Source organism: Falco peregrinus, chromosome 2 (assembly GCF_023634155.1).
Source record: "Falco peregrinus isolate bFalPer1 chromosome 2, bFalPer1.pri, whole genome shotgun sequence".
Classification (NCBI taxonomy): Eukaryota; Metazoa; Chordata; class Aves; order Falconiformes; family Falconidae; genus Falco; species Falco peregrinus.
In genome coordinates this window covers 24,864,747-24,886,987 of record NC_073722.1, presented here as the reverse complement: position 1 = coordinate 24,886,987, position 22,241 = coordinate 24,864,747, and the positions used below count along the sequence as shown (strand labels likewise).

The window sequence follows — 22,241 nt, the reverse complement described above, 5'->3', positions numbered from 1 at the left end:
ACAGACAAGGAAAAGCTGGGAAGCAAAGCCAAGCTTCGCTTTTGCAGTGAATGCTGATTTTGGATAGAACTACTTCCAACTCACGGGCAACAGCTTCCTAGAAAATGAGTAATTTACAAAAAAACCTTTATGCCAAGACAAGGTCTACACCAGTAACATAGCAACTGTAGGTACAAAACTTAGTTTTGCTCAGAAAAATGGCAAGCAAATAGCCATTAGAATACAAAGGGGACTTATTAATTCCCAGTCTAATTATGTGTACTAGCCACATGTAAAACTGACTTGTGATGCTAACCTGAGTTATTCCAACCAAAAATCTCACTTACTGCTGCTACTCACGTAACGAAAACGAAGGAAGAATGTCTTATTTAGGTTGATATAGTTTAGCAATGCTTCAAGAAATTCATTAACTGAAAACTGGAGTGTAGATGTATGAAAACACACAGAGCATGGAAAGCCTGTGGTGGGGTACTCTTTGTGACATTTTGAATGTTTTTATTAAAAAAATTCTTTTTATACTCTGTCATGTACCTTCACAATTCTGTCTACTGGTATTGGACAAATTATCTAAGCTTAGACTATGGTAATCTCAATTTTTTGGGGAAAAAAAATATCCGTTTAGGATTGCCATAAATAAATTTGATGGCATTCAGAGCTGGAGCATGGAACTGCACCTGTACCTCCTCCAATGAGGCTAGGGAGGCCCTGGAGCAGTTTGCAGACCTGTCAGGATGGTCTCCTTTGGGTTTTGTGTTGGTTTGTTGTTTGTTTGGTTTTTGGTTTTTTTTTTTTCCCTGTTGTTCATACTTTGTATGCATCTATGGTTGTAGTCAAAGCCAGAACTGTAATTCCTACTTTACATGTTGTGAAATCTTCAGTTGCAGCATTACAGTAACTGCGTGCTCCTGTAGGGGTTTCTTTGGTTGGAAAAAATGCATGCATCAGCTATAGTGAGCAAGCAGCAGCTGTTAATGTCCTGCCCTATTTTATACTTACAGAGTTATATATGTATACACACACACCAGACCTAATCTTACCCATGGGACTGATGCAGGTGGGCTGGGAACAGGTGTTTTCACATGCCTTGGTTTTTAGCTGAGCAGAGCTTGTGCCTCGACTCCAGAGCAAAAAAACATTGCTGGAGTTTTACTGTCAGTTGGCCGTGGGGCCAACACACCAGCCAACACCGTCAGTGCCTGCACCTCTGCAGAGGCTGTGCGGGGCAGGGCTCGGGTGAGCTTGCACTGTCTGCACTCCCTGCCCTCGGCGAGACAGCCTCAGCCACAGGACCGTGTCCGTGGGATCCAGTGGGTCAGGGGATGTGCTCTGGTAGCCATCCCCAGACCGCTTACTTGCAAGGAGGAGAACATCACTATGTAAAAGGAAGGTCATAGGGATAACGCTTGCTAGTAGCTGCTCTGCTACATTTCATACAATTGTTCATATTTTGTATGTTAATGTCTTTGATAGTAACTTGCAGACTTCTCAAAATATATATCCCTTTGGTGTTTTCCAGTATTTTCAAATATTTTGTAGCCATTTTCCCCTTACATGATGTTCTTGCTTTCACTGGCTGTGCTGGAAGTTTAGTCTTGCTGCCCTTAGGTACAAGCAGGGGATTTTAAGTGACTGTTTCCTTGAGTGTATCGCCAGATTTCCTTCACTGTTATTTACTGTGATTTATGTTTGAGTGCCAGCAAAGAAATTTTTCCTCCTGAGCATGAGTGTCTCTTCCCTTAAACTGGACTTAATGCAGGTGTGACTTAACTCCAGTGAGTTTAATTGTGGTAATCACCAGGATAAATCTGCCTTGTCTGCAAACCTGTCCCATGGCTTTTGTAGGTGGAAGACATAAAGAGAAAGGCTTTTGAAGAATTGTCAATAGCTACATAGTTATAGGTTAGAACACTATGTGTTCATTTAAGTAGGAAACCATATGGCTTCTGCTGATTTTAATGAAGTTCAGTGAAGGGCCTGAGCCACAAGGCGTTCAGAATATATATGGGTTAAAGATTAGCAGAACGTTGCAGTACACAGTGCTCAGCGTGCCATGCTTAGATTACAGGACAGCTGTGTATAACATGCAAATGGTAAATTCCTGTATGACTTTAGTCTTAGTTGTGTTTTTGAAGGGGTAATGCATCGCATTTGTAAACCAGATCTTCCCTTAATGCCAGATGAATATCCCCAGAGCACAGAGGGATATCACCTCTGCAAGAAGTCCATGCAAAGCAAACACAGTGGTAATTTGAGTCCTACAGTGCATCAATATGCTGAGTGTTTCATGCTTCGCCCCTCCTGATATTTGTTTTTAAAGCAGCAGGCCAGGTCTTTAGGCTCTCAAATGACATATTGGCATGCTTTCTCTCTTCCTCACCAGGCTGGAATGATAAGAACTGATAAGGATGAATACTTCATTGAGCCTTTGGAAAGAGGAAAGCAAATGGAAGAGGAAAAGGGAAGAATCCACATGGTGTACAGGCGATCAGCTGTAGCGCAGCATCACACCGATATCCTCCCTGATGTCCATACAGAAGGTACAGTAGCCCTGTGTTGATGGTTTAGAAATCTGTTCCATGTAGCTTTTGAAAGAGGCAGGTTTGACTGTTTGAAAAGGAAGCCTTTACATGCTTTGCTGAAATATGCCATAAGTCATACACGCGGTTTCTCTGCCAGGAGCAGCACATGTGCACTTTCATCTAGGAGAACTGAACTTGGCCATGAAGTGTTCTCATCAAGAAATGCTGAAAAATGTTTGGGTTTTCCTTCCTTAAACCAAAAGCAAAGTTTGTACTGATTTAAGTGGAAGCAAGTCTGAGCTCTGCTCTGTCACTTCAGCTGACACCAGCAGGGCTGTACCCCGAGTTCAGCATGGCCTTGGCCCCCGTCCCACTGAGTCCCCGGTGGGAATCTGATGTTGATAAGATATTGTGGAACATGAGATGTTGATAGAAATACTCATATGACTTCAATGTTTTAAGTTGTTACTAAGGCTCACCTGCCCATACAACTTTTATGTGAAGATTGGGTCCTATTTCTTTCTGAGTAATAGTTTAATTGTGCCAATGACTGACACTGTTTACCTGCTTCTACTGGTTGCAATTAACACAGTTTGAAGGCAGTTGTGTTTTGACTTATCCAGGGATTCCCTTTGATCTTCAAGATAATGTGGTTGGTCCATCTGAGAATAATTATTGTGTAGTTGAATCCATTTGCATGTACATACCTGCCCCCCCCCCCCCCCCCCCCTTTTAATATTACACAAATCCTGGCAAGCTAACACATTGCGTAGTGAATGTTGAGGTTTTTGATGCCGTGGGCTGAGGATGAAAGAGGTGGCTCCATTCCCCTTCAGTGCTCTCTGCCTTTTTTCAGCATCTCTCAGCTTCTCATATTTCTGTTCTTTCTTTCTGTTCCCACGTTCTTGGAACTTAAAGGGGTTTGAGAAGAACTACTGCATACAATACAGAGAAGTAGAGTTAGAGACTAATATTAAACAGAGAGGAATCAAGCAGTCCTTCTTTGCTAGTCCTCACAGACTTAAATTATTTGATGTGATTTTGGAATCTTGTCTGAACCACCCAGGCTCATTGACTGGCTCTTCTCCAAGACCTGTGCTGCCAAAGGTACTTTGCTTTTGGTACACCAACAAGGTCATTCAAATCTAGCTTGTGCATCTCAGTTGTGTGATCGATTGGACAGTGCTAAATAAGCCTTTGCGGTAGCGGCAGTGGGCTCAGCACTATGTTTCTGAATTGAACCACTTTGTCAGCTGGGCTGGCAGACTCAGACCATGGTTGGGCACAGTGCATACTTGATAATGGACCTTCTGGGTCTGCTTTGGTGAATTCAGCATCTCTTTACAGGTTTTCATGTGCTGACATGTACATAGTTTGAATCCATGGAAGCCTTTGCAAATCTCAGGTAGGTATGACTTGGGGAAGGTTGGCAGGAGCACGCAACAGCTGAGACAAATTATATTTCTAAAAAGCACATCATCATACTTGAAGATTAATGAGACAGTAACACCTGAATGATGAGTCCTACCTCAGAATCATTGAATGTTTTTTGGGATTTGGCCAGTCCTTTGAGGGTCTTCTCTTCAGCATCTTCCCATCCTCATTTGGTTAGAGGGAGCACTTGGGAACAGGAGCTAGCTACCTTTTTGTAACTTACAAAAAGTAACTTTTTGTAACTTTTTGTTAGTGTCAAAGCCATGTGTCTGTAGCTCATTTCTTGTCTATCAAGAAGTTCAGACCAAAAAGGCTGGTTTCTTGTAGACTACTTTATTTCCATCTTTTGGCAGAGGGGACCTGTTTCTGTGATGCTGTGCACTGTTCTTTTAGCATTTGTCTGGAAAAGATCTATGCAGTACATAATACAGGTCGTCTTGGCAAGTGGAACCGAGAACCAGAAAGGTGGATATGGATGCCTTGAGGGCATTCCATGAGAAAGGAGCATCATGCAGGGAACCAGAACTTGATCAAACACAGACAGATGAAGGGAATTTGCTGCATCCCATATAGCGCTGAGAAAGATACAGCTTTTTATTTTAAATGGAAGTGGAGGGCATGAGAGAAGAGAGGTGCTTGTGTCTGCCACTTGATTACAAGGCTTGCCAGTCTTGTCCTGACACAGCTGAGTGTAGTGTGATGTTCCTGGGAGTGCTCTGAAGCCCAGACAGTGCTCTTGAGAGCTGGGCTGTGCAGATCCTGGCTTACCAACCACAGCCTTTGGCTGTGGTGCAGTCCAGCAGTCTGTGTCCATGGTATGCTCTCGTAGGTGTTTTACTGATGTATCACATACATGTTCATATGAAACATCTCTATATTTCAACTTCTGTGATACAAAATCTGACAATTAAGGAACCCAACCCAGGCCTGTTGCTTTATTATTAGTAGTATTGTCTATCATCTGCAAGCTAGTTCTCCTCCCTCCATGTTCTTTCATAATTTTAAATGCATATTCAAGGAAAACTTCACCTGCTTTTGTACCACTGCGCTTACAACTAACTTGTGCATATGTTTTTAATTTAAACTTCCTAGAGTCATCGCCATAGATTTCTGGATAACTCATATGCAAAACCATACCTAGCTGAAGGTGCCTGGTGATGACAAGGTATGGTCCAGTCCTATAGACCATGCAGCTTCTTGTGGTAGGAAAAGAGGGGTGGTTTATGATTCCTAGATTGCAGCCACATTTTAACTGAGTTCTATTCCTGTAAGACACCCAGACCATTTGTCCCAAAAGCTTATATTCTTGGATAAAACCTTACCTAACGTGAAATAATTGCTACTACAAAATAGAAAAATATTGTATGGGATTTTTGGCTTCCATGTTTATGTATTCTGGCGCTATCTTGGTTTTGCTAATCTGTAAGGTCATTTACAAGATCAGGCGAGTGGTGCTTGCATGTCCATATCTGTGCCTGTTGAGCTAAAACAAACGTGCAAATCTTATTAAAGTTTGTCTTTACAGAAGATTTTTAACCTTGTTTCCAATGGACATTATAGAAAAAAATCCTCTTGATTATTGCCTTGCCAAACGGTTCGATGTACTAGACAAACTGCTTTTTTCTATACAGCTCATTTTCAGTTTAAAAGTGGCCAGAGAACCTCTCAACAGCCCACGTGTAAGAATGTCAGCTGATCCTGGCATAGATGAGAGTGTGGCATGCCTACGCTTTTGTGAGAGTGCTGTAGATGTTGCAGCTACTGTTGGTATCTTGAACTTTCTCCTGAGGAGGTTTCTTAAAACATGTTAGATGAGTTTTCTTCTAGAGATGAGCTTCCATTGGTCTTAATTTTCAGATGTGTCTAAAGGTCTCTTTTTGCCAGTGCATTGTGAAAACTGGAAGACTTTCTGATCTTTCCTGTTTTTCAAGGAAAAAAGTTAGATGGAGGCTGGCTAATTTTCCCTCCTGTTTTTTTCAGGAACTTTTCAGCTGAAGTGATTTCTTTGCTTTTAGCACCTTCTGTTAATGTTGACTGAGCCCCAGTTACTGACTCCTCCCAGCTGGGTAAATCATGATCTTTATTGTACTATTATCCTTATGAGGAATATGTATGGCCTGTGCGATGGGTTAATGTTATGGCTTTTCTAACTAAATAAATGGTAAGCATTACTCATGTTCACAGGAAATCTCTCTTACTTGCTTTTGACAATTTAAAGCTTCTGCACACATTTCAGTTCAGGAAATAGATCTGGCAATTAAACCACTGTAAAACAGTTTGCAGTGGTTAAGTAGTCTGCAACATAAAGATGCATGAAAATCTTTATCTTCTCTGCCCCTGCTCCCCACCCCACATGCCCAGGGCAGAGGCAGAAATGCGGAGTACAGTCTGCTGGCGGTTTAGAAGTTCAGCTGATGCAGACAACAATCCAAGGTTTCAGTAATAAATGACAGATGACTCAAGGAACTAGACATTAAGATAAAAAAGTACTTAATGTTGTCAGTGAAGTTGTTGTAAAAACTGGGAGATGTGTAAAAGCCCTCCTCCACAAAGAAGTAGGACATGCTGCGCTGTGTTCTCTTAACAAGAAGTCGGTTTTATAAGATGCTATTGTCATGCAAGAGTCCAACTCCAGCTATACGGAAGAAGCTCTCAGTCTCATGGGACATATGGTATTCCTGCAGGATTTTATAACATTTGGGAATTTGTTGGATTTTTTCATTCAGGTGGAATGAGCATAGGAGCTCTAAGCCAAAAAACCTACCATCTTAAGAGCAAGGTTTCAGCACAAATTGCAATGCAGCAAAGCATTTATTGGTTCAGGTGCTGTGTTCTCGTAGAAATAAGCACGCGTGTATGATCTATCTACTCCCCTGTCCTGTTTTTCTGTAGTGCAGTTATTTGTGACACAGTTTCAGCAAGCTTTCTTAGAAAGGTGGGAACCAGAAATCTGGGTTTCTGGAGAAGATACTAGGATGCCTCATGCTACTGGATCATGTGGGTTTAACCTTTCCACTTCTGCAGCACCCTAACCCTAGCCCTGAAGCAGCACCCTGTGCTGATCCCTATTTATGGTATCCATGTCTATCTACAGCCTCTTCAGGGAATGACTGCGTATGGCATGCACCACCCTGTTGTTTTCATCATCTGCTTTGTGTAGAGATTGGTTTCCTTAGAAGTGTGTTATATGAAACACTCAAGAAATCAGGTGGGAAATCCTGCCTCATTTATTTGAGGAATGCTGTAGGATGATAAATCCGTTAACATGTATGGATAGCCTTTGGTTTTCCTTCCCTCTACATGCCTGTGCTAGGAGGAGTGCTGGGGAGCTTCTGCATCTTCACACGCTGAAACACTGAAATGCTTATGCAGCCTTTTTTTTTTTTTTTTAAGGTTTTGGTTTGGGGAGGGGGAGCTTAACCTTTTTGATTAACCACAGGGAAGAGCCCCTCAGCACTCTTAGCAGAAGATGGGAAGAAATGGGAGTATTTCAGAAAGAAAAGTGAAACGATAAGATAACACATGCTGCTTTTTTTTTTTTTCTTTCTTGCTTTTTATTTTTTTTATTTCATCATCCCTCAAGTTAAGGAGCTGGAAATATATACCAGCGGCTGAGCCTTTAAAGAGAGGGTACATATATCCTTTGAACTAGTGGGCATTTGTTTTTTTTGTGTGTGCACCCAATTTAGACTTTTTGAAGGAACCCTTCATTAATTACTGCCTTTTTATACCTTACTCTTTTCAGTCATTCTGTTGTGAATATGATCTGTTGCATATAAATGGCCCTGAACATTTGGTAGTTGTTTTAGGCTCAAAAATGCCAATGCCTTCACTCTGGAATTGGGGAAATACAGATAGTTTTCCATATTTTGACAGACTGGTAGCAGGAGTGATTATTTGTGTTTCATGGGTAATCTATCTGCTAATTCAAAGGATGCTTGGTTTTACTGTATTTCTTGGAACCTGATTTTTCTTCTGCTAACGTGAGACAATGCAGGGACCTGCAAGAAGTAGTAGGTCTTGACTTGTTAATGTTAAAATAATTTCTAAAAGCGTCAGTCTAATCGGTATGTGTGGTCCCCATTGCACGGCGTAAGCCTGTTTGCTGGTTTGAAGTGCTGAGCTCGGGTTAGTTCTGGACAGAGGAAGCTCTTCCTCTCCTGCAGGATGGTAGCCAAGGCCTCCCCTGGGAAGTCCCAGCTATTGAAAACCACTTAAATGTAGTAGGATGTGACGCAGCATCAACGAACGTCAAGTGGATTTCTTCGCTGGGAACAGAAAAGACTCTTGAATATTCTTCCTTGTGAAGAACTGGGTCAGACAGGAATCATGCAGAAAACCATGTGAAAACTAGTCAGCTCATAATGTTTAATGTAATCGTGACCTGGAATGACAATACTTGTACCAGATTTTCAAAATAATATATACTGTCCTAATTTTTGTCTGAGTTTGAGAAAATGATTGAGAGCTGATATCTGTGCTCAGAAGTGAGGTGGAATCAACCGTCATGAACCTGGGAGGAAAGAATGAATGAACAGGTATGTGCTTACAGCAAGTGACGATGAGTTGGGACAGGCTGCTCAGGCTACAGGAGACCTTGTTAGGCTTGATAGGAATATAGAGAATAGGTGGCACTCAGATTTCCTTGAAATTCCCAGTTAATGCAGCGTGCTTTTGCTTGGCTTGTGCTGGAAGAGAAACACAACCCAGAAATGCATTTATGGACAGCAAGGACTTAGCAACCCAGTAATCCTAATGAATCTTTTCAGCTTTAGAAAAGGTGATGGGTGCACAGAGGGAGTAGGGAGGTATTCTTTCCACTGCCAACAGCCTCTGACCATCCGTTAATCCGGTAGTATGAAAGGGGGGGAACTCCTAGTTCGAGCTATGAGGGGTTGCCATGTTTAACCTACCAAATGGTTATTGTTACACTGGAATGAGAGAGCTCCTTAGAGAATAACCCTTTTCTGAAGTACTGCTACTTTAGTGTTGTCCATGTCTGGTCCTGTATCAAGGTAATTTATGCAAGGCTTTACACTATTTCTGAAAATATTTTAAGTAGTTGCTCTACTGTGAAAAGCTCTGTGACTTGGCATCCCCTGCTAATGCAGACATACCTTGTGGGGCAGCAGTTTGCAGGATGCCACTAAGCATAGCTATAGCATTTGTCTACTTTATACGGTCACTCATCTGGGGAGCAGAAAATGCTCTGCTTGCTGTGTGTCGATGCTCAGTAAGAACACTGTGCCAAGCAAGGAGGAGGTAGTCATACAGCTTTTGAGGCCACTTTTTTTTTTTTTTTAAGACACTGGATGTTTGTTTTTAAACATCTGGGATGAGCATCTGGTTAGGTGTAGTCTGGGAATCCTATCATAGAGCAGGATGATCTCTAGAGTTCTTCATGGGTGTAAATATGCACCACTGTCTCCTAATGGCTTTTCCATATTAGATTGCCCTGGGATGACATTTTGTAAGCTTGACTTCCCTGGTAATGTAGTCTTGATCCTAAAGACACTGAACATCTGTGCTTCTCATTTCACTTGAGTACTACAGGTACTCACCATCAGTGTTCACGTCATGAGTGTTATTCCCAAATAAGGTCTGCTAAAGAAAAAATACTTACTCTTAAGGGCAAAAAGAAACAAAAATCAAAAGACCACATATTGAGGGCAAAGGGTCTGGGGGACAGAGAGCAAACAAGCTACGCATACAAAGCTAAAACTAGAAGAATGTATAAGACTGTCATGTTAAAACATCATTTAAATGAATCTTTAAGATTTTATCACCAAAACAGCTTTTTCGCTGAGGAGCGGAAAGAAATGCTGTCTCAATGAGCCTGAGTTGGAAGGGTTTGTAAGTATAGTGATGATATCAGTCTGTCTGGACAGGATGAAAAGGATCTGTTCTCCTTTGTCAATAATCTGACAGACATCACCAAGATGTGGGATCATTAACCTTATTCCTTGAAAGCATTCAAGAAACAATAGAAACAGGCAAAGAACTGTAGAGGTCAGGATCAAATTTATACCCAGGAGGCCTTCTTTGCAAGCTCTACTGAATCAGGCTCAGGAGTGTGGTAAAATAAAATCCAAATTGTATTTCTCAGAAGCATAGAAGCTTGTTCCAAGTCCACTGGAGTCAGTGAGGAGGCTCAGATTTATGTCAGTGGGCTGATGCGGCAGGTTTTGGATCATATTCTGCTTGAGCTGATCATGAAGAGTTTGATTTATCTTTCCTCCTGTTCATTCACTTATTATTTCTTTCCATGCACTTTTGTTTCGTATAGTATAATGATGACAACCAACCTTAAGCTTGGAGGTTACACAGAATGTTAAGTTACTCAAAGTTTTCCTGTTTTATCTCCCTCTTCACATCATAGCTTTTTTTTTTTTTTTAAATGACAAACTATTCACGCAGAGAGCACTTCAGATTAAAGTATTTCTGTAATTACTTCCTAACAGTGGGAAACAAGGAATAGGAGCCTTTATCTCCCAGCTTCCTTTCAGAATTTTCATTTTCCCTAAAGAACCAAAGTGCTTGTGTGGCTGATGGGGTTGCCATGGCACTGGGTTCGAATGTCTTTGTCCCAGGTGGGAAACATGTAGGAGGAAGAAATGATTTGGGAATTGCTCCTGGTTGCCTGGGAATGAAACCCTGGAATAGAGGTAGAAGAATGGGAAGACTATTGCCTGCTTTGAAGACCTCCCTCGGCACTTCCCCAGGCACATTAGTGTTTCTTAGAGACGTCGTCATGCCAGGAGGTGCCTGAACTTTTTCTCAGCAGAATTTCTCATGACCTGTGTTCTGACGGAGGATATTTTAGATACTGCTCAGCACACCACACAAGTTCGTGCATCAGTAATGACAGGGAAGATGGAACTGATTTCTGTGGAGACTTAGTACACCACGTTTTGTCACGTGCTCTCTTACAACATAGGCATTCTTGTGTAAGTTTTGTTGATGGCGATAACCTGTGCATGTACTCATCTAAAGACATCCTGCCTCTTTTATCCAGAGCTGCTGGAGCTTTTGCTTTTAAATCAGCCATCTTCTATAAAAGTGAAACTTAATAGGATTCATTGAAGTTCTTGATGGAATATTGGTGTGTGGAGTTAGGTTTTGTCTTGTTTTTTCAGGTAACACTTTGCTTAATCGAAAGAAAGGTAGTCAGCAAAGTACTTCACAAACAGGAACAGCACGGCATGGTACAAAGGAAAATGAGTACTGTTTTTTTTTACAATACATGGAGGGAAAAGAGAAGGGATCTGAAGAGGAGGAGAAGTGGGAGGAAACATAATGAGAAAACCATCAAGCACTTCTAGAAATGGAAGTAGATGAGTAATATCTCTGAGTGCAATGGAATTACAGCCCTCTCCAAGGGTTGGAGTGTGCCTTTGCACCGCAGTGCTCTCAGCCTGGTTAGGCATAACCTGAACTAGATTTAACCTCCCTTGCTTGTGTATCCATGTCAGTCAGTACAACTGTGGGATACAAGAAGCTGCCTGCGTGTATTATTGGATTCTACAGAGCCACTGTGGCTTTGGTCTCAACCCAGAATGCCCCCTGGTCAGCACGGCCTGGGATGCCTGTCCTCTGTCAGCTTTTGTATGGAGCGCTAGCCGATGGTTTCGTTTCAGATCTGCTGTCTTTGCCTTCAGAGCTCAAGGCTGGGCTTGGCCCACTTGACCTCAAGTGGAGTTTGGGATTTGTCTTGTATTTGGCAAGTGTCTTTGGGTTAGTATTTCCTGTCTCTCCTCTCTTTTTTTACTGATACCTGTCACCAGGGCCATACAGGGAGACTGGACAGTTGGGTATGGAGTTGGCTTAGTGAGGTGTTTTTCCTCCCAGTTCAAGTCAACTCGGTATCATGTATTTTCACACATGTGCTGGGTAGTGCAATTTAGCAATTAGTTGCCAGAGCTCCATAAGGAATGCTAGTGTCTTCCTGTATGCAGTTATTTACATTCCCCTTCAAAAAATAAAACCAACCCAATTCTTCCCTTAGATGAACTTCGAAAATCTGGGATGTGAATGTAGAAGAATTAAGGTGCTTGCCTGTAGACTGTGAATTAGACACTGTGTTCTGAGATGTCTCTCAGTCGCCTTTGTGCAGCTATCTGTGTGGCCTCTATGGCTCATTGTTTTGTAAAATCAAAGCATGGTAACTCAGCAGTTGTTTTCAATATTTCCAAGGATGGAGATCCCACAGCCTTTCTGAGCCCCTCTTTCAGTGTTTGATTACCCTTGTTATGATGGTTTCCCCACCCCCCCAACTAATTGGAATTTCCCTTGTTCCAACTAATGTCCATTACCTCTCATCCAGTAAAAACTTTTTGAACAGTCATGATCACTGCGTCCAGACGTTCAGGAGGCAATGAGGTATCTGGGTGTTTCTTGGCAGATTCACTACCCGTCTTTGTTTTTTCACAGTTGATTTAACAATTGCTCTGCATGAAAGGTTGAGTTAATATAGAAAAAATGCATTTCCATGAATCATAACTGGACACGTGAGACAACAGGGCTGAAAAGTGTACGCTGTCAACAAGCAGAGAACATAATCTGCTGTGATCAAACAGGAGGTCTGGGGCAAAGCTAGGAACAGAAGAACATGTTTGCTACAGATACTCATCCCTGCTGTTAAAATGAGTTGTAAGTGTTAGTAACATGTACCTTGAATATAATTTCAATGCATCCAATAAATTGTATTAATGAAGTGCACCGCTTCACACCTGCTGCACTGCTCATCGGTGAGGCTGTGGTAATGAAGCTAAGGTTCAGAGTGATGCAGCACTTGGGGAAAGAGTTTCTTCATGGGAGCCAGATAATTATAAAATTAAATGTAAATATAAGATCCGTAGTTTCTGCTGTACAGGCTTTATCCTGTTTGCACTGAAACGTGTATGAGTAAAAGAAAACCCAGACTTCATAGCTGAGTGAAAGCTTGTAAAATTTTTTTTAAGAAAGAAAAAAACTGTAGCAGGAATGGATCAAAAAGCACTAGAAAGTGACTTATGCACTTGGTCTGTGTCAGGGAGGTTGCGCTTACCTCCTGATGATGGGAGTAGGGACATCCATCTGTTTAAGTCGTCTTCAATTCTTGGCAATAACAAAGGGAAAAATATTCTTAAATAAAACCAAGGATAAAGGCTTGATTCCAACCGCAGGCACCCAAAGCCAGAGTAGTAAAACACACAGAAATCTGTATGAAGGGAAAATTGAACAAAAAGTGGATGAAGATCAGTACATGCGACTTGCAGCCATTCCAAGGCTTATACACTTTCCCAACAAAAATTCCTTATGCCCCCGAATTACATAGGAAGTAGAAAAATTTCAATGGCTAGCAGAGATTTTGAAATATTCTGTAAGGAGCTGTTCCCATGTGCTTCGTGTCAGCTCTGAGCAGCTAACTTGCTGGAGATGATGCTTTTCAGAGCAGTGTGATTCCCCGAATGAGATTCATAGTGTCAACTATACATGTAGTGAAAGAATAAACGGCTCTTGCCGAGATTTCCTCTCTGCTGCTAGTTTTGTTCCTGTTGTTTGAGGTGGGAGGCCAGGAGAAGCTTTGAAGGGAGGAATAAAGTTAATATAAGTAAACAACTGTCAAAAGTGCGGGTCAGCATTGTAGAACTGAGCTTCCTGGCTGAGGCAAGAAGTACTTGTTTCTGCCACTGAGTTCTGTAAGAAAGCTGCATGTGAGGTGGTTAAAAATGCTGTGAAGCTGGCTGGTAGCGATGAGAGCAGAGGGACCAGTGTGGTGGCACCTGGCAGTGCATGGAAGGGTGATGCCTCCTGTGAGCTCTGGTCAGCCCTCTGCCTTGCCCCAGCTCCGCTCATCTCCAGCTGTTCCACTAATGGAAAGCAGAAGAGCTGCCTTATCATGATGAATTTATGTGAATTAGAGGTCAGGAACATGAGGAAATGAATCCTCCCACAGTTTGCGGGGGCTGGTACTTGTTTATGTGTTTTACATGCGCATCATACAAATTTAGTACTGAAATGTGATATTATGAGAGCACTGAGGGACTCTCACTGAAAGAAATGCTTCTCTTTCAGTCAGTCTCTGTTCCACAGTTGACTTTCTTAACCTATGTCTTTGGTGGGAAAATGAATTAAAATGTAGCCATTTGTGTCATAATATAAAATGCTGATTTTCAGGCCATATGCCTGTTGCTGGATTTTCTTCTCCTGAATTTTAAGCAGTTTGGGCATTATTCCCTACTGTGAGATGCCTGGTTTTAATGGGCTTGTAGCTCAGTGTATATTTAGAAAGATTTTCAGAAATGCAGGAATAGGTAAGAATCCAAACTGAGGGGGAACTAGGCAACTTAATTCAGTTCCTAGCTTTGAAAATTTCTGGGTACAATGTGGTCATCCCAGGTTTATAATAAAGAAGAAGGAAAAGTGGTCTTTTGTACTTCCAATGAGTGATTCGGATGCTTGCAGAGACTGGCTGGCAGGCTGTGCTCCTCCTTGCCATGGTACATTTCCTCTGCAAGGGTCTTGTGGGGTTCCTGCCTGGTGACTCTTGCCGTAACTGCATGTATTGCACCAAGATGTCCCCTGGGGCTCACAGCATGCTTCCGTTTGTCCCTCTAAAGTGCTGCATAGATGATAAGAGTAAACTTACCTTGTTTGTCTTACGTGGGATGACACAGTATTGGGCAACTGGAGCTGATAGGAATGCACATGGAAATGACTAACGTGAGAACATCATCCTTGCAGTTAATTGTGCTCCCAGCAGACCAAGTTTCTTCAGATCCATTTCTGGGTTACAGAAGCACATAAATCTTTCCAAAATGCAATAGTAAAACACCACAGAGTACAGCATGACCCAGCTGTTGTTGCTATGAAAACAGTGGGCTTTTTTTGCCAGATACGCCTTGCTTAATAATTGTTTCGAGTATTCTAATAACATGGGATAAGATTGTCAAGATAGTTAGGATTCTGGAGGTTATTAAAAGGCACACAAGTCTTGAGTCTGCAATTTGGGTTGAAAGAGAGCGAATTGCTATCTCAGGGAAGCTGACTTCTCCTGCCATAATGAAAGGGAGAGGCTGACCTGTGGGAAATCTGGGTTAGACTGTCAAATACTGTGTGGTTTGGGAAGAAAACCCAGTGAGTGATGAAGAGCTTTGCTGACTTGTACCTTTAGGAGTAGCCAAGGAAAGCTTTTTGTTTGTGCGTTTTCCTTTGCAGCATGACTGGCGGTGCCTTCTTTTTAAACATTCCCTGGAAAAGTCTGAGGACATGTCTGGAGGAGACATGCAAGTAACGGGTCGGGTGCCTCTCTGGTGTATCCTTGGAGTCTGAACTCCAGCCAGATCACAAGCAGGCTGCTTCATCTGAAAACATGAGTGATGTGTGTGCCAGAGAGCAGGTTTATCCCAGACCAGAGTGGATTAACTAAATGACTTGTAAGGCTAATGAAAGTAGAGTTGATATGCAGTTTTCTGTCCTGGCCTTTCCTCTCTGCTTTTCTGTAAGTCAGGGAAAAAGGACTGTGTGGGACTCAGCAGGCATTGCACTTCAGAGGCCTTTCTCATACTTGAATATTTGCTTATGCTGGGCTCGTGACTTACATCAGTAGGTAAAAGCTCTCCTTTCTTTTGTTAATGGTAAGGGACTCTGTCCATTGGGTGGCAAGAAACAGTAACATTTTCCTCCTCCCATGTTTCTGCATGGGGTGCCTAAATGTGAACCTAGGCACCTGAAAAAATTGGGTTCATGCACTCACACCCTCCATGGAGGACAGGGAGCAATGGGGTGTGAGTGCTTCTCTGAGGCACTGTCATCTCAGGTCTGTGCTGGGATAGACACAATGCTGAAAAGATCTTGGTCAGATCTTAAAAACATCTTAATCTAAACCAGACCTTTTATACACCTTTGCGTGCTCTTCCTGCTTCCCTCATGCTTCTTTTTCCAGAAACTTTACAGAACTCATAGAATCATTTAGGTTGGAAAAGACCTTTAAGATCATAAAGTCCAACCATTAACCCAACACTGTGAAATCCACCACTAAACCATGTCCCTGAGCACCATGTCTACAGATTTTTTGAACACCTCCAGGGATGGTGATTCCACCACCTCCCCAGGCAGCCTGTTACATGCTGCCTATTAAAGCCTAGCTATCTGAGGGTGAGGTGGTGCATCTACTCATGCACTTAAAACAGCTCTGTAGACCCACTGGTGAATTCAAGAGCCTGCATCCACTGTGTTTCTTCACTGTAATGTGCAGGCAGCTGCTCTGGTGTCTTTGTTTCTACTTGGGAACTGGTCAGCTATTGCTAAACATGGGTTCTGGCCCTTTAAATAACTTTTTATTTGCTGCAGGAACAGAACAGAATCACAGATTTTTCCTGAATAAAGCTTCAGGGTTGTTTGCTGCTTTTTTCCTAACAGACAGCAGAAGATCCTCTGCTTGTGTCTTTGTAAAGGCCTGTGAATCATGGAGCAGCTATGCTAAAAAGGATCACAACTTGCCATGGTCCTGTGTTAATGAAGCTGCCTTACAGAATTAAAGTCAGTGGTCTGAATTAGTGTCACCTGTATGTTAAAGAGCGTGTTGGAGACAGCAGTACAATCTGATTGCTTGTAGATTTGATGGTAAGAGAAAACATCAGAAAGTGTTCTCAAGTTCCAGGAAAGATTGTAGTTGCACTTTTCTTTCCTCAGCAGTGTATCTGTTAGCAACATTAAGGTAACAGGTAATAGTGACTCTATTAACTATTCATCAACGCCAAAGAGTGATGTGGCAGTCAGTGACAGGTTTGCAGCTGTTTCCTGCCCTGGAGCATCTCATTAATCCTCTGGGCCTGAAGTTTTTGGGTGTTTTCTTCCTTTCATATGAAGGTTATTGTTGTAATAATTTACTAATTCAGTATATACTCTGCTCCATTACACTCAGTCTCCTCTTGAATGTGTTTCAGTAGCGCTGCAAGGCAGTGTGTCTATATTGGAGATCGTCCACACATGCGGGTACTGAAAGTCTGCAGTTTTTAGGATGCTGGTTTCTGCAGTCCACCATTCCTGCTGGCAACAATGGACCAAATGGGAATGAGCTGCCTCCAGGGCTCACCTTGGACCAGGTCTGTGGGAGCACTCACCACCCAGCTACCATGGCCAGCTGGCCAGATTACTGCCTGGCATGCACCTACGGCTCTTGTCCACAACAGGAGTGCCGGGAGCGAATTTTCTCCGAATCAAAGGGTTTGTCCAGCATTGTCCCAAGTGGTGGGACCCTGAGTCGTATTGCCTCCTGCCTCTCCCAGCAGCTCTGCTGGGGTAGGAAAGGGGTATACTGGATCATGTCAGTTAGAGGGGACACTGGGGAAGAGAAGAAGCTGTTGAGGATGTTCCTTCAGAGCTCTGAAAGCAGCTTGAGCAGAACCACTGGGGATGGTTGCGGACTTCTCTGCCAAATATTGCAGTCCTGGTTGGCCTCTAAAAATATTTTATTTTAATTTTAAAAAAAATTAAAATTTCCAAGAACAGCTGGCCCTAACGAGGCTGTGGGTTTGAGGTGGTTGTGCCTCTTAAAAAGCAGAAAACCTAAACCAACTGACAAACCTTTCTGGCAGCAGGAAAGCCTGCCTTCTTGTCTCTCCCCTGCTCCTTTAGACAGCAGCATGGAGCCTGCTTGCTCACTCTTTTTTCATAGCAGTAACAGGTAGTTTGATCCCTCAGCTCATTGGCTTCAGGGGTGGATCTGTTGTTTGTCTTGCTGCCTGGGACTGTTATCTTCTAACCACTGAGCGGGGCGCCTGGGGCATCTACGGTCCTGTTTTAATATGAGAGGAGTTACCCTGGAAAGCTCATCGGGAATAAGGCAAGAAACAGTTCCAGAGAAGCCAGTTTACAGGAGAAGCTTGAATAAATGATGTGGTTGCAACATTATTAAAATGTTTTCAAACTGTAAGTTGTTAAGAAATTAGTTTGTCAAATAGGGAAAGATTGTTGGTTTGTGAAAAATATTGTGACGGTAACAATTTTGTTTTATTGAGAACTTGAGAACCTATGATTTTCACAACTGAAAGCAGTTGGAAAGACATCATAAATGCCTCTTTCAGATCACATCCATGTTACCTTTCTCATAATATAGAATGCATTTAGTGCTTGATACTTTTTGTCTTTAATGATTTATTTTTCACATAGGTCTTGGACTTCCCGAGTCCAGCTCCAGCTAGAAATTAGTGTCTTGTGCTTCTGCCATTTTTGGACGTAGATATTCATTTGACTTTGAAAATCTGTGGGTTGATGATAAAGATTCTTTGTGGGTTTTTTTCACTTGCTTAGTGCAGAAAGGAAGGCTATAGCGCTTTTTTTTTTCTTTTTTCCCAAGATTAGTTATTTAGGAAGCAATCTCGGAGTAAAGCTGGAGCTTTTTATTGTCTAAACGATGTATACAAACTGTGGTATGCATACCACAGCCTACTTGAAAATGGTATGCACCAGCTGGCCAAGCCATGATGCACATGGTGTGCTGTTCGAGAGCATCATACGGGGCAGAGCTGGGTGCTGCTGCCTCCAACAGCAATGCCTGAGCAAAGCGAGCTGGGCAGCACCAGCCTGTAGGGAGTAGGAAGCTCTGAAAAACCCTCATGCCTTGTGCAGAACAATTTTCAGGTTAAGTGACACTGCATTCTGATCTTCCAGGTTTTCTCACAAGACAGAGTGAGTATCTCAAACTTAACTTAAAAATCATGTTGTTGAACATTTCCGGATGGGTTAAGTCCAAGATACTTGCTCCTTTGCACCCTTGTACTTTTCGGAGTCAAATGTCATTCACTTGATTTTCTCCAGATTGTAAAAAAACCTCATTGTTGCTCAATTTGCACGCATGACCCCTTTCATGTGGAGCAATGCTGTTACTCAGCTGCTCCAAATTCTGAGTGTCAGATAAGAGTATGCTTGTTAATTTTCCTAATGCCATTTCATTCGTATGCGTTGTTTTCTCTCGATAGGTTACCTGGTTTAGGCTTCCTATATTGTTCACCGAAGCTGTTTGCCCTAATTTCTGGAAAATTCAGCTGGTACTTCTAGACTGAGAGTAATTCTGTTTGTTGCTTTAATTTGATCTGCGTCCAAAGCTGTTTTGAAAATCCCTGAAAAATATCTTACAATGAAAGGGTAGCTCATTGGGCTCTGTGGCCTACGAAAAAAATATAATTAATATTATCACCAATTATATAACTGATAGCATCATAGGTTTTGTTGCTTTTCAGTGAAAGTCCTGGATTTCTTTTTGAGATCTGTGCTAGCAACAGAAATCCAGGTCACAAAATAATTTATTGCCTAATATTTTTTTAAATGCTCTGTTTTAACCAACACTCAGTGAGTATCCAGGATCCATATAACCCATTGTGATAACTGTTGTAAATAGTTTGTCCTTAACAGTCCTTGAAATGGCACTACCATACAACTGGGTTCTGCTCAGGTTCTCCCACAGCCAACTCAATGGGGTTTTTTTAACAGTAATTGCAAATGAATTTGCAAACAGATGCATTTGGGTCTGTGCTTTGGTATTTTAATGGTATTTCTCAATTTGCTTTCACAAAGTTGATTCTTGGTTTATTTCAAGTCCTTTTTCTTAATCAGTTTGCAGAGTTTTCCCTGCCAGGAATAAGTAACAATATATTTTCATTACTTCTAGTACTTCAAAGGTTCCACGTTTCTGATGCCCAGAACATTTACTACTAGAAGAAAAAGGAAGTCTTCCTTTAGTTAACAGCTGCTTTTTAATAGGAACACAAAGTGGGATAAATCAATTAAAAGAATCTAGTATTCGGGAGACCAGCAGTTCAGTTCGTGTAACGCCGTGGAGTGTTTCAGTGGCTGATTATACACTCACTTAATCGGGCAAAGGCCGACAAAGCTCTGACCTCTGCAGATCTGCTTCGTTTGCTCTTTTGTCAAACATGCTTTTTATTTTTACTGGCGAGACAGACTCATCATTCATATTTATTTTTTTACATCTGGAGTTTGTCAGGCTGCTTGGAAAAATATGACAATGAAAGACATCTGGGCATCCCATCCACTTTCTATTTGGAAACATCTGCATTGTTATTAGGAACTTCTTGCTAGCACTGCAGTGAGCAGATGCGCTCTCTTTCTGTCTCCAGGCTAATTCACGATTGCTTATAGTGAAAGAAATTTGATAGGCACTAAAACCCAAATACCTGTTTCTTGACCGGGCTTTTTAATACCACGTATTTTTTAATACCACATGTTTAGGATGCCTTAATGTTTGTTCCTGTGTAAAGAATAAGCCTGTGGCATTTGTGGGGGGAAGTGATGGAGAAAAGCCAGCAGTGTCTCCTACAGGTTATTGGTTGTCCGTATCTATAGAACTAAAAAGCATTATAGAAGCTAAGCACTTGTATTCTTGACTCTTTGCCATGCAGGCTGATTCACAGCTGTTCATCAGATGTAATGCGCCTTGTAAACCCAGAGTCCTCTGTCTCAAGCTGCCCTTTCTTCATTTTTAAAGAAATCTGCATTAATAATAATAATAATAATAATAATAATAATAAAATATCCCTAGTCTTTCTTTCCTTGCTTAATATGGAAGAGCTGCTGAACTGTAGTGGCTACAACTAGAAACCATTATGTGATGAAGCTTGGCTTTAACTGTGGTACAGGCTATATACACTGAATTATGTAGTTACAAGAACAAAAAAAATGGTCCGTCCTGAGTTCTAGTAAAGGGCTGCTTGGTTTGGTAAGCTGTCTTTGACATTAGCCAGGAGGTGACATAAGGAAAGTGTATATGAACAGCCCTCTGGTAATGCCCTCCTGCCTCCCATACGCCCTCCTGCCTCCCATACACCCCCCAGCATGCTGCAGTGTTAGATTAGACTTCCCAGGACACTATTCAGCAGCCATCCAGGGATCTCTCCTACCTTCACGTCTTTAATGCTTTCCAAACTTCTCTAGTAGCAGTGTCTTCTGCCTAACTTAGAGAGTTTGGTACTTTGGAGGGCTTCTGTTCATTTGAACCATTACCTGCCAATTTTATTTGATCCCCCTATCTCCTCTATTAGGAGAATATTTTTCGTGTAGACATGTTGTGGCTTTGTGCCGTGGTATCATGTTTTGCTTCTGTGCCTTTTCTAACAATAAGTGCCTTTTAGAGAACTCTCTGCATTGAATTTAATATCTCTTTTCTGAGTGTGTAGGTAATGACACACTGTCATTGCACAATGCATCTGTGTATGTCTTGCTGTGCTTTCCCCCCTGTATTATTTTTCAGCTGCCAGTATGTCCTAATAACTCTGTATTTTGCACTCCATGTACAAGTTCTACAATTAACTTTTGGTGTCACTGCTTTAATAATCAGAAACGTTATTTTGTGGTGTTACCTTTCCCAGGTAACTGGTGAACATCTTGAGTAGCACAGCTTCCAGCATAGATTTGTTTTGTTCTTTAAGTGGCTGTTCCACAGAAGGGAGGTTGCATTACACACCACCTGGCTCACATTTTATGCCCTATACCTTGTGAAAAGCATAATTCTTCTTATTGGGGAGAATGAGCAGAATTGAGTTCAGAGAGCATATTCCTGTCCGACACTGCTGAAAGACAGACCTCAAACAGGTGAATGGAAGTTCTCACCTATTGATGGGACTGCCCTTAGAAGCTAATTGAGGTCAGTAATTCAGGTTAAATATTAAAAGATGTTTACATTGTGGTAGAATCTGCCTTTGAATTGGTATGACTGAACTCAAATTCAGAAGAGAGTAACTTGATTTGTCTGTGAGGTCTTAGCACTCTGCATACTTTCATTTATAATCTCCAGGCATTATTTAGCATTATTTAGCATATTTTCAAATAGACTCATTCTTCTCATGAGGAGCGGGATCCACACTGGGTATATATTGTTGATATGGGTGGTGCTTTCAAACTTTCTACTTCTTGGGGAATTCCTTTATTAACAGATAGTTTGCCTATACATAATTTCCCAAAGGAGCATTTTCTTCCTAGGAGGTTTTCCTATGCACACCTGACAGTGAGCCAGCTACCTGGCCATAGGATTTGGGACAGCTTTTTTGGCAATACCTTGAATATGTGTATGTTGTGCTTACAGCCTACGCACACGTAAACTGATGTGAATCTAGCTAGCTTAGCAGTTGCTGGCAGATCAGCGCAACAGTCCCCAGCCCAGGCTTGGGAAGCCTGGCGTCCCACAGAGCACAGTCACATCCACGGTGGTGCTGTGTGAAGAGTGGCTCTGCATTTTGTGTAGAGCAGGTCTACCATAGAGGCTGCAGCTGGGTTTGTCACTTTCATATT

General features: G+C 42.0%; 1 protein-coding gene across 3 annotated transcripts in view; it reads left to right on the top strand.

Annotated features, from left to right (window-relative positions):
* ADAMTS3 (ADAM metallopeptidase with thrombospondin type 1 motif 3) overlaps positions 1 to 22,241 on the top strand; it is a 134,889-nt gene that overhangs the window by 45,521 nt on the left and 67,127 nt on the right. For all 3 annotated transcript variants that reach the window (XM_055796450.1, XM_055796449.1, XM_055796451.1), the window contains exon 4: positions 2,381 to 2,537. In XM_055796450.1, the coding sequence (XP_055652425.1) occupies positions 2,381 to 2,537 (157 nt within the window). The remainder of the gene's footprint in view (positions 1 to 2,380; positions 2,538 to 22,241) is intronic.